We start from the raw sequence: 13375 nt of genomic DNA on the forward strand, positions 1-13375 counted from the left end.
TGTTATGATCATGGATTTCATCTCAACTATAACAAAATATGCACTGTAGCACATTAAAAGGATAACTATTGAAAGAAATGAGATTTTGAACAAATTTATAAAATTTCTGTTTAGATTTTTTTAATGTTTATTTTGGAGAGAAAGAGAAAAAATGGGGGAGGGACAGAGAGAGAGAGAGAGAGAGAGAGAGAGAGAGAGAGAGAGAGAGAGGAGACAGAATCTGAGAAGGCTCCAGGCTCTGAGCTGTCAGCACTGAGCCCAACACAGGGCTCAAACTCAAAAACGGCAAGATCATGACCTGAGCAAAGTTGGATGTTCACCCAACTGAGCCACCCAGATGCCCCAAATCTACAAAATTTTTAAAAAGCACGTTTTATGGGGAAATTTTTACTTGGCATGCATGTACAAAAATTAAGAAATATGTAAATCAGCTTGAAAGTGTTATTTACTTCAAATAAACAAAAGGCCGAACTGATGCATGAATTAAGCAAGTAATCTGTCAAGTCAAACATTATAAAAGAATTAATCAGGGATTAATTGGGTGGCTTAGTCACTAGAGCATCCGACTCTTGATTTTGGCTGAAGTCCTGATCTTGTGGTTCGCGGGATCAAATAAGAAAAAAAATTGAGGAAATTAATCAGCTGCTTCCCAATTAAGACTAGTCTAAACAAGAATTATTTCGGGCAAAGAAAAATTAATGTAGAATTACAGGGATATGGTATATGGAAGCATTTTTTTTTAAAGTAGACATTAGGTTCCATCCAGAGCCCAAAGCAGGGCTAGAACTCATAACCCTGAGATTAAGACCTGAGCGAGATCAAGAGTAGGACACTAAACTGAGCTACTCAAACGCTCCTGAAAGCAATTTTTGAAGTTTTAAATTTAAACACACTTTCCATTTTTTAACATTTTATTTTTTAGAGAGAGAGCACAAGTCGGGGAGCAGCAGAGGGGGAGAGAGAGAGAATCCCAAGCATGACCTGAGCTGAAATCAGTAGTCAGACATTCAACTGACTGAGCCATCCAGGCACCCCCTTTTCTATTTTAAATGTACAGATTTTTCTCTTTAACCTCATTTAAGGAACATACTTGCAGAAATACAGTTTATGATTCTGTGTCAGCACATCAGAAATAATGAACTGTTTTCTTTTTGTATCACAATGAACTTTAAGGAAAAAAAATGAAACTAATATAACAAAGTGATGACTGGGCCAAATACGTAACAACTTAAATTTTCAAAAGATTTTAGAAAACCTAAGTTGAATTCTTATATACCAGAGAGTAATCATACACAACTGATTAACTCAGATGAAAGAATCTGTTTCCCTAAGCATTCAGATGACGAAAATAGACACCTCCCCTAGACTGCCTTTAGAGTAATCTATTTATTCAATATAGAAAAATAAAAATTATAAATGCAAAGACAGAATCCATTCTACCCCCGCCCTCAAATAGTCCATTCTATGGATTGACTCTTATCTTAAATGATTAAATTTAAATAGTTTTTCATTTATACCATGTTGAATTATTTGTTTATACATAATGTTGAATTCTAAACCTTCTTCAAAAGACTGACCCCTTCTTCAAATGATATATCCCAGATATATTAGGTATTCTGTATAAAGTACAGAATAATAACAAAATGGCAGCTAACATTTATTGAGCACAACTCAGTCAGTGCATTTACAGCTACTGTTTCATTTAATCCTCACAACAATATTACAGTTTTATAAACTCCAACTTATGGTTAAAATAACTTGCCCAACCAATTTGACCACCTAGTTAATGATCAACTGTGTTCTAACAGCCATTAGCTAGTTGGCTTTAGGGCCAAAACTCAGGTCCCTCTGACACAGTGGACTTAAGAAGTTAAGCATTACAGGACTGGTTTTGTATTTGCCCTTTTAGTCAATTTCCTAGGCAGGCGGTAAGCTCATTGTTCTTTCTTCCTCACACCCACAAGAAAACCCCACACCCTAAAGCATTTCCTGACATCTGAAATAAAATATGCACTATATTCTGTAAATGCACCAAAAAAGTAGAAAAAATAAACTGCACATAAAAATCTTGATTCTAATTACAGGGCTTCACAATATAGCTCTGTTTAAAAAAAAAAAAAAAAAGTGAGTGGGAGGGTAGGATCAGTGCCACCAGACAGAAGAGAGAGGTAAGAAAGTAAAAGAAGATATGCTTTAGATAATCTACTATTGGGTCCACTGGCCCTATCCCTCCTGATCTCATTAGCTGTAATTCTCCATTTTCTCAGGTAAGCACAGTAATTCACACATATTCAGAAGTCGATTCAGCAACAAACAATAGGGAGTCATGAAGAAGGATCCCAAGCACACTGTCTGGAAAATCCTAAATCCCCACCACATAGAGACATCACTACCGAGGTTGACTGGTCATCTTGATCTTGGCTAAAACTGAAAAGTAAGGCAGTAAGCGAGGTTTTGGAGACAAGTGGCATGTATTCCTCTAATCGTGTTGTCGTGAATCTCTCCATATGCAGCCCAAGAATCATAGATCTATACCTGCAAAGCCACTATTCTTAAAGTTGTTGCAATGCCATAAGGAAGGCAAAGAGGCACAGAAAAATTTCTAGTGTTTTTAACATTTATATGTTCCGTACCTAAAAGTGTTATTGAAAATTCAGGCAGCGGCACCTGGATGGCTAAGTCGGTTAAACTTCTGACTTTGGCTCAGGTCATGATCTCATGGTTTGTGAGTTCGAGCCCCACATCGGGCTCTGTCCTGACAGCTTGGAGCCTAAAGTCAGCTTTGGATTCTGTGTCCCCTTCGCTCTCAGCCCCTCCCCTGCTCACGCTCTGTCTCTCTCTCTCAAAAATAGGTAAACGTTAAAAAAATTTTTTTTAATAAAAAAAAATAAAAGAAAATTCAGTCAACAGGGGCGCCTGGGTGACTATGGTTTCGGCTCAGGTCATGATCTCGCCATTTCGTGGGTTTGAGCCCCACAGTGGGCTCCATGCTGACAGCATGGATTTTCTCTCTCTCTCTTTCTCCCTTTCTCTCTGCCCCCCCCCCAACTCTGTCTCTCTCAAAATAAATAAATAAACCTAAAAGAAAGAAAGAAAGAAAGAAAGAAAGAAAGAAAGAAAGAAAGAAAGAAAAAGAAAGAAAAAGATTGATTCAGGCAACAGAATATGAAGACATAGGTTCAAATCCAGTCACATACTAGCATGGAATTTGGAACAAATCACTTCATATTCCCTTTCTAAACTTCAATCTGTAAAGTGGGGTGGATGATGGGAGTTTGGCCACAGGATGAAATAAGAATGCATTTAAACACTCCCTGATGTAACACCAGAGTTCAAGTTTTGGGTAACTAATATAAGAGTATGTACACATGTGTCCCAAGTGCCTCACAATTACTTAATGTTTTTATTTCCTCCACTGCCCTCTTGAAGGAAATATCTTCTTTTAAGTATATTCAGTAATTGGTACAAAATTTTTGATTTGTTTAGACAGAGCAGTTATTCACGTTATAAAAAGAACCATAGGAGATTTCTCTTAGGCAGAAAACAAGGTATTTGATAAAAGTGTTATTTATTTTTTTTTTAAGTTTATTTGAGAGAGAAAGAGAGAGAGAGAAGAGGAGGGGCAGAGAAAGAGAGAGAGAGAATCCCAAGCAGGATTGCGCTGTCAGCACAGAGCCTGACGTGGGGCTCAATCTCACAAACCCTGAGATCATCACCTAAGCCAAAATCAAGAGTCAGACTTTTAATCAACTGAGCCACCCAGGCACCCCAAAAGTGCCTTAAATTTAAACAATTCTTTTATGTGAGCATAAAAAGGTTACCTTAGTTGCAAGTGATAATAAAAAAATAAGGTTAAATCCTTCAAACTTCCTTTCCCCGAAGGTCTCCAGAATTTACCTTCAGGATATCTAGTTCATTAGCATAGATAGCTATTTTTAATTGCTAAATTAATAATGGCATTTCTAGTACAGATGTGCAAACACAGGAAAATGTGGTCTAAGGCAGACAGACCCATATTTCAAAGCAGCTACATCTGTGTTACATAAGCCTTCCTGAGGGCAGAGCAAAATAAGAGGAGCCTATCAGGGCAGAGGAAAAGAAGTTGCTTATGATTGAGGGAGGGGACCTGTGGGGAAAGCTGTGTACTACATGTGAAACCTGTCTTAGACACTGGACTGGCCCAACTCTAACTTGGTATTTAAGATCTTCCTGAGATCTCTTTTTCTTCCTAGAGTGTCATTCTCTGAAGGAATAGAGAAATAGGAAACTTATTACATCTTTTCATTAGAAGATGTCAGACTTTTTTCTGTAGGAACATATCTTCACTTTTATTAAATAAATGAGAAAAATATGAAATTTCACTTCACAGTAATTTTTTTAAATCATATATTCATTTTATACATACTTCAATTTAACAATCCTCAATTATTACACAGGTTAGAACGTCGACGAGAAAACAAAATGATTGTTCATTATTCATCACTATCGATTATCTGTGGCAATAAACATATTCCCCCAAACATATTTCTATTTTTTAAAGTTTATTTATTTTATGAGAGAGAGAGAGAGAGAGAGGGAGACAGCGCACATGTGTGCTGGAGAGGGGCAGAGAGAGAATCCTAAGCAGGCTCCATGCTGTCAGCACAGAACCCGACATGGGTCCAGTTCCACGAACCCCAAGATCATTACCCGAGATGAAATCAAGAGTCAGCTGCTTCACTGCCTGAGCCAGCCAGGCCCCCCAAACATATTTCTAATTATAGCACTGATGAGCACTGCTGGTTGTTCAGGCACTGGTCTGGTGTAAAAAGAACCAACAACAGGATTACCCATCAACTGGTTTTGAGTAGTCTTAGTATCCACCCAATGTCATCTTATTAAATGTGGGTATTTTTCATACACTGAAAAGGCTGCTGCTTAAGCTATTCCTGTCTTCTCAGGGCTCCACGGTTCCAGCCCTCTGGTTCCAGCCCTCTGTGGCCAATCTTTTCCCTCCAACACTGAGTGTCAATTCTTCATGTGTGGCTACAAAAACTAAAATCGTAATAATCAAACCTCATATGTCAGAAATTCCATCCCCTCCTCAAGAAAGTATTAAGCACGTTATTCCAAAGCGAATGAAACTGGACGCGGTGGGGTTTTATCTTCCTTAAAAGCAACACTATAGGTTCCCACCACGGGCAGGCTAAGAGATCACAAACTAGTGAAAGAAAGATGGAAGCTGAAAATTGGAACCATCTGCATCTGGGAGAGATTTGGATGAGAAAGGGGAAAAAGAGGAGTTACTTTTTTCATATAACCAACAATGCTTGAGTCTATGAAAAGTCTATTTTATCGAGGCTTGTGAACCCCAGACTGACCATGAAACACAAAAATCATTTCCATGTTAAGGAGACTGTAACAACAACAACATATGAAAGGCTGACAGAGAATCATAAAAAGGTTAAAAAAATGCTCAGGTACATTTTCTTATTTGCTTTGGAGAGATTATGTGCTAAAGTTATTAATTTAAAATAATGAAATTTCATCCAGAAAACCTGTTTTAGAGCCATTCTGATTTAATACACCATTTGTGTTCATGTTATTTGTTATGAGCTTAGTGCAAGTAAGTCCTTTATACTGGATTATAAATACAGAAGCTCTTACCAATAATTTACCAATCCATCATATCCCAACCGGTAACAAATTAATTCTGTCATATTAGCATCATGTAGACTTTTTATTATGCACATATTAGCCAGCCAAAGAAACAACTATTGGAACTGTCAACAATTGCGTTATTCTGTGGCACACTAATTCACATGAAAAGTTAATTCCAGATTAAAAAAAAAAAAACAAAACAATAAAAGTCAACATTTGGTAATGAGGTAAATACTACAGGAAATTTAATGTTTTCTGGACATAATCCCCCCAAAATTATACCAGCTCACTTTCAAAGAAAAATCAAGACATAACTTCTAAGGTTAATTGCTTTATTTAATTATTAGCATGATAAGAACCCAGAAACCCACCTCAGTGTGTCTCTGATGTAATGCATTATATTCCTTCTTCAGTTCTGCTTCTCTTTCTTCAAGTCTGCTAACTGAAATTAAGATACATATATTTAATCAGAACAAAATATAAGAAATTTACTTGAAAATCCCATCTCTAAAACCTGGAATAGATTATCCCTAAGTCTTAGCAACTTTAGGACTCATTGCTTCTCAAAATCAAGCTCATTTCACCATCCTTGATAAATAAAACTTTCAGGTACGGGGGATAAACTGGCTTTGAAAAAAAAAAAAAAGCCCCTATGGGGCGCCTGGGGGGCTCAGTCTGTTAAGCATCTAACTTCGGCTCAGGTCATGATCTCATGGGTTCGTGGGTTCAAGCCCCAAGTCAGGCTCTGTGCTCAGACCCTGGAGCCTGCTTCGGATTCCGTGTCACCCTCTCTCTCTTCCCACCCCCCCCCCCGCCCCCGCTCTCACTCTGTCTCTCTCTCTCAACAATAAATAAATGTTAAAAAAATTTTTTTTTAATTTAAACATCAAATTGCTTCTCCTAATATACAGATGTTTATAAAGTCATACCACTTACATAAGTTTTCAACATGTTACAGAATTCTCTTTCAAAAGTACTTTACAAATCCCCTCATAGAAGTTTTAACTTCTGTGGTCCCAAATCATTGATTTCTAACATTATTCAAGCTCTTTTCCACTACTGAGCAGTATGCGAAATCATCATTGTTTACAAGTACTTTTTCTGCTTCAGGTCGTAATTTCAGGGACTCATCTTCTTTTATTTAGCTCCCCCTGCTGGAGTTTGTGCGTGGCCCTGATTTGGGGCAGTGCTCACAGAGTACATCTTTACAATACTTTTTTTTTTTTTTTAAGTTTTAGATCCTGAGATATAGAATATTAGGACAGGATTTCATAGGAAATAATGGTATCAGCCAGGATTGATTCCGAGAGAAGGTGGAGTTCAAGCAGGACCACAAAGAAATTAAATTCCAGTATTCAGGACAGATGGTGATGAGAATGTACGGGCACCGTTACCACAGAGAAGGGGACACAAAACCACGACGGTGGAGAGGCAGAGGGGAGACTGGCCAGCCCAGAGCAGCCCGTACTAGCTAAGGAGCAGTGAGGGACAATCTGATGGGGAAAAATAAAGCTGGTGCCACAGGAGCTTGTCAAGATACTCATTGATGTCTGTTTAAAAGACAGATTAACTGGAAATGTTCTGGTGTGAGGGAGGGTCAGCAAGCTGCAGACACGCAAGGCCGCTCGGAAGCCGCAGCCTGTGACCGAGGCAGATGGCTGTCTGAGTAACCACTACGAACCAGAATAGTGCACGCACGAAATGTTTTCCTACACCGAATGTTCACACGGCGCACCCCGAACAGCGCCTAACTTGTGCTGCCAGGACCCTCATCTCTGGTCTATGCGTTTTTACTTGCCACCTTTGTTTGAATATCTTGAAAATGTCATTAATTAGAGAAACTGTAGGCCTGTGGCTGAAAGCAATGAGAAGCAAACTTGTAATGCAGAGGTATTGTGATAACACAGTAGATACCGAAACCATAATAATTTTTAGTGCTGCTTCTGTGATTTTCATTTACACACAGGAAATCCAAGCAAATTATAGATATTTAGTTACAATTTCAAAAATGTAAAATGTAAATGTAAATGTAAAAATGTAAAAAATGTAAAAAAATGTAAAAAATGTCAATGTTTTCTACTATTTTTGGTCAATTAAATTGATCTAAAACCTTAAACCTGAGACTACTGGGTGAACCTTAATCTTTTTTTTTTTTTTAAGTTTTTATTTATTGTGAGAGAGAAAGTGAGACAGCCCATGTGGGGGAGGGGCAAAGAGAGAGGGAGAGAGAAAATCCCAAGCAGGGTCCTCACTGTCAGTGCAGAGCCCGATGCGGCACTCGAACCCACGAACTGTAAAATCATGACCTGAGCTGAAATCGAGAGTCAGACAACTGACTGACTGAGCCACCCAGGCGACCCAAACCTTATCTATTTTTAAGTGTTCATTTGCGTTTATCAAGATCTTCTTGGTATCGTGCAACAAAACTAAAATTGGAGGTTGAGTCTGAAGTAAAATTTCAACTATCATCCATAAACTTCTAGTTTAAATTTGTGCCCAACAGTACAGCCTCATTATTTTCATCAGCTCACTCGACATGAATTCATAAAACAGATTGACATCAGCATCACCACCACTACTAATAGAAGCTAACATTTTATAGTGCTTATTACGGACCATGCACTGTCCTATGTGCTTTCTATACACAAATTTATTTGAGCCTGACATGAACCTTCTGATGAAGTATTAATACTACGTTCATTTTGGAGATGAGAAAACTGAAGCAAACAGAGGTTAAACAACTTGTCCGAAGTCACACACAGTTAGTAAATGGCAAAACTATAAGATTCCTAATGGAGGAGTCTGGGTCCAGAATCTGTTTTTAATTACCATGCTATGTTGCCTCTCAAGAAATACTCCTTTTAATCTGTTCATATATCGGAGACTACTTTAAAATTTCACTTGGGGGAAAATTGTATAGACACTGCTCCTTTGGCTTCAAACAAAAACACCCTCCATTCTTATGGAAAGAACCTAGCCACAGACACTATGGCTGAAAGGTATCAAACCGCCAAGAAAAATACGGCTCTAACTTTATTAATCATCAGGGAAGTGCACATTAAAACCAACATGTAACACAGTTGTTGCATGCCCATCAGAACAGCTAAAATGAGAAACACGATACACCGACTTCTGGTAAGAATAAGGAGCAAGGTGGGACTCTCATATACTGCTGTGGGAATAAAAACCGGTAGACCCAATCTGAACACTGTTTGGCAAGATTTGATAGAGTTGTCTATTTGCCAACCCCGTGACAAAACAAGTTCATTGCCAGGAAATGCATAGGCATTTTTTAAAAAAATGTTTTAATGTTTATTTTTGAGAGAGAGAGAGAATGCAGGTGAGGGGCAGAAAGAGAGGGAGACAGAGGATCCAAAGTGGGTTCTGTGCTGACAGCAGACAGCCTGATGCAGGGCTCGAACCCCAAAACCATGAAATCACGACCTGACCCAGGTTGGACGCTCAACTGACTGAGCCACCCAGGCACCCCCAACCTAAAGGCATTTAAAACAATGCTCGAAGCAGTATTATTTGTAATAATCCAAACCTGGAAACAACCCGAATGTCCATCAACAGCAGAATGGATAAACATTCCTGTACGGGAATACTATTCAACCCTGAGAATGAAGAACTTATTTGCACACATCATGGACGAATATCACACACAGGAGACTGAGGGAAAGAAGGAGAAGCCAAAGTATACAAAGTTCAAAGACACACTGAGCTAATCTGAAATTAATCTGAAGTGTCAGAAGTCAGGGTAGTGGTTACCTTTGAGGAGGAGTTAGTGACCTGATTAATTTACTGTGTGTACAATCCCACCCTACCCTAGTCCAAATACAATGTACACCTACTCACGTAGGTATTTTCTTTGACTTCAATACTCATTATTCTTTATGTTATCCAACAACTTCTGTGAGTTCAACATCTAGCAGAGGATTTAAACAGACTATTCAGAACCATTACAAACAAATTGTGCCAATTTTCCATTAAAATGTATAAGGAGAGGTGCCTGGGTTGCTCAGTCAGTTAAGCGTCCAATTTCAGCTCAGGTCATGACCTCACCATTTGTGAGTTCAAGCCCCACACTGGGCTCCGTGCTGAGAGCTTGGAGCTTGGAGCCTGCTTTGGATTCGGTGTCTCCCTCTCTCTCTGCCCGTCCCCCACTCATGCTCTGTCTCTCTCTCTCTCTCTCTCAAAAATAAACAAACATTAAAAAAAATTTTTTTTTTAATAAATAAAATGTACAGGGATATAAGGAATGCCTCGGTGGCTCAGTTAGTTAAGCGTCAAACTCTTGGTTTCGCTCAGGTCATGATTTCACAGTTCCTGAGTTTAAGCCCCGCAACAGGCTCTGCACTGACAGTGCAGATTCTCTCTCTCTCTCTCCCTCTCTCTGCTTCTCCCCCACTCTCACTCTCTCTCCCTTTCTCAAAATAAATAAATAAACTAAAAAAAAAAAAAAAAAAAAGTATAGGGAGATGAGCAAAATGTTACCAGAATGGAGAATTATAAAAAGAAAGAAAGAAAAAACATGGGCATCATGGGAAAATATATTGGAATCACCCACTTGAAGGTCATATTGGTGATATCTAATAAAATAAGAGATGTATATATCCTTTGACTCAGCACTACTACTCTTACTTACCCCTACAGAAGCACAGCAAAGCCCAAAGATGTGAAAATGGATGTTCCATGCAATACATTTTATAACAACTCCCAAATTGGAACCAAATTTGTCATTAGCTGGTTGGTGATGTGATTTATAATAATCATACGATGGACACGTGGCTTTGCTACTTCCTAGCTATGTTACCTTGAGTATATCAATCTCTCTGGGCCTTAGTTTCCTTACTTATACTCGACAAATAATGATAGTACATTAGAGCTGGTATCAGGAATAGCACCTGGCACACATGTGTTTTTCAAATTCAGCAAAGGTACTGTTAAAAGGAATGCGCTGTATATACATGTGCTGACATGGGGTGGTGCCTAGAACTGAACGGAAGGGTGTTGAATGTACATTGCTATATCTTAAAATAAAAAATAAAGGTGGAATCCTCATCCAATAGGATTGGTATCCTTATAAAAGCTCTTTTTCCCCATACATGCAAAGAGAAAAGACCATATGAAGACACAGAGAGAAGGCAGCTATCTGCAAGCCAAGGAGAGAGACCTCAGAAGAGAGCAAACCTGCCAACACTTTGATCTTGGACTTCCGGCCTCCAGAACAGTGAGAAAATAAATTTCTAGGGTATTTTGTTGTGGCAGCCCTAGCAGAGCAATATAGGAAACGAAGCATCAACGTCACCTTGGAAAGAAGCTTGAAGTTTGTACAAGTGATGTGGACAGCGCTGGGCTTAAAGCTTACAGAAACAGGTCCTCGCTGGTTTGATGGCAATTTGCTTATCAATGTTGGTTTGGCTTTGTTGCAGTGTATTACTACTTAACAACAAGACCGTGTGAAAGGAGATATAAAACCCCAGTATACCATGATTGGCAGAGATTTCCTACATTTACCTTAATGAACATGACTATTGTTGAAACTGGCTTAGCTTCATCTATAAATATTCCCTTAGAAGTCCTATTAATCATTTTGCTCTCCCTTAAACATTTTGGATTATCCCTATCTATACTTCCTTAAGCCTCCGCCCACAGTTTTCTAGCCCATTCGGGTTTCTGCTTAATTGATTTCCATTTGACATCACATTCTTACTTTTGCCTCAAAAATAACATGTGATTATCAACCCATTTTCTAACCACCTCTTTCAAAATATACTTACTAATCTCATAGAAATTGTCCATTTCTAATTTTCTTAGCATACATCATACAAAAACAGGCATTTAGGGGCATCTGGGTGGCTCAGTCGGTTGGGTGTCCGACTTCGGCTCAGGTCGTGATCTCACAGTTCGTGAGTCCAAGCCCCACGTTGGACTGTGCTGACAGCTCAGATCTGACAGCTCAGAGCCTGGAGCCTGCTTCGGATCCTGTGTCTCCCTCTCTCTGCCTCTCCCCTGCTCGCTCACTCTCTCGCTCTCTCTAAAAAATAAATGTCAAAAAATTAAAGAAAAAAAAGGCATTTAGCACATGCAAACTACATTTGGTTACACATGACTTGCCCCTTACCCTGTTTGTTATTTTTATTAATCAACTTTCTTTTTTTTTTTCAACTTTATTATTGTTTTTTTAATGTTTACTTATTTATTTTAGAGAGGAGAGGGGCGGAGAGAGAGGGAGAGAATCCCAAGCAGGCTCTGCACTGTCAGCACAGAGCCCAACATAGGGCTTGAACCCACAAACCTCAAGACCATGACCTAAGCTAAAATCAAGACTCAGACACTTAACCGAGTAAGCCACCCAGGTGCTCCTCAACTTTATTTTTTATAGCAGTTTTAAGTTCACAGCAAAATTGAGTGGGAAGTACATAGCGCCCATATACCCACCTCCCCCGCCTGCCACAACCTCCTCCACTATCCACATCCTGCACAAGAGTGGTATGTTCGTTACAGTCAATGAACCTACACTGACACATCATTATCACCCAAAGTCCATATATAATGTACATTAGGATTTACTCTTGGTGTGGAACATTCTACAGATTTGGACAAATATATATGACATGTAACCACCACTATAGTTTCATAAAAATAGTTTAACTGCCTTAAAATTCCTGTGCTCCACCTATTCATCCCTCTCCTTTAACCTTGGCAGCAACTGATCTTTTTTACTGTCTCCATAGTTTTACCTTTTCCAGAATCTCCACAGAGCTGGAATCACACAGTATGTAGCCTTTTCACATTGGCTTCTTTTATTCTGTAATACGCATTTGGGGTTCCTCAGTATCTTTTCAGGGCTTGATCGCTCATTTCCCTATTTTTTAAATTTATTTTATTATTTTTTAATTTTATATTTATCTTGAGAGAGAGAGAGAGAGAGCAGGCAGGAGAGGGACAGAGAGGGGCGCCTGGGTGTCTCAGTCGGTTAAGTGTCTGCCTTCAGCTCAGGTCATAATCTCACGTTCATGGGTTCAAGCCCCACCTTGGGCTCTCTGCTGTCAGCACAGAGCCTGCTTCAGATCCTCTGTCCCCCTCTCTCTCAGTCCCTGCCCCACTCACACTCTCTCTTTCTCTCTCTTAAAAATTAATTAATTTAAAAAAGAAAGAAGAAGAAGAAGAAGGAGGAGGAGGAGGAGGAGGAGGAGGAGGACACAGAAATCCCAAGCAGGCTCTGCACTATCAGCAAGGAGCTCGACATGAGGCTTGAACCCACGAACCGCGAGATCATGACTTGAGCCAAAACCAAGAGTCAGATGCTTAACCAACTGAGCCACCCAGGCGCCCCTCCACCTTGAGTTTTAAAATAAAAACAGGCAAATTATCTCATGGTTAGAATGTCTGCATAAGATAGATTTAAACCTGTAGAAATGATAATCAGCGTCTCTAGCCTAAGTATCATCCACTTTCACCCTCCTCTCTACTCCAGTGTAAGAATAAATTATAGTCTATTCATCTCAGTCTATTTACTTGAGGTTCTTAAGTGATTTGTTTCTGTATCCCATTATGATTAAGCAGAAAACTTAAATTTGTTACTTTATATCATTATATCCAGAATGTATCATTGACAGCTAATTATATATATCAAAACAAAACACCAAAATACATTACCTATTAAGTAGTAGACAGCTACACCATTACAAAGATGGTTCATACATTAAGTTATCCACTTTCTCATGCA

At 39.0% G+C, this 13375-nt stretch overlaps 1 protein-coding gene across 4 annotated transcripts in view; it reads right to left on the reverse strand.

The window, feature by feature from the left end:
* SPAG9 (sperm associated antigen 9) overlaps positions 1-13375 on the reverse strand; it is a 133709-nt gene that overhangs the window by 75941 nt on the left and 44393 nt on the right. For all 4 annotated transcript variants that reach the window (XM_058704499.1, XM_058704501.1, XM_058704504.1 and 1 more), the window contains one exon: positions 6012-6082. In XM_058704499.1, the coding sequence (XP_058560482.1) occupies positions 6012-6082 (71 nt within the window). The remainder of the gene's footprint in view (positions 1-6011; positions 6083-13375) is intronic.

The sequence above is a fragment of the Neofelis nebulosa genome, chromosome 16, assembly GCF_028018385.1.
Source record: "Neofelis nebulosa isolate mNeoNeb1 chromosome 16, mNeoNeb1.pri, whole genome shotgun sequence".
Classification (NCBI taxonomy): Eukaryota; Metazoa; Chordata; class Mammalia; order Carnivora; family Felidae; genus Neofelis; species Neofelis nebulosa.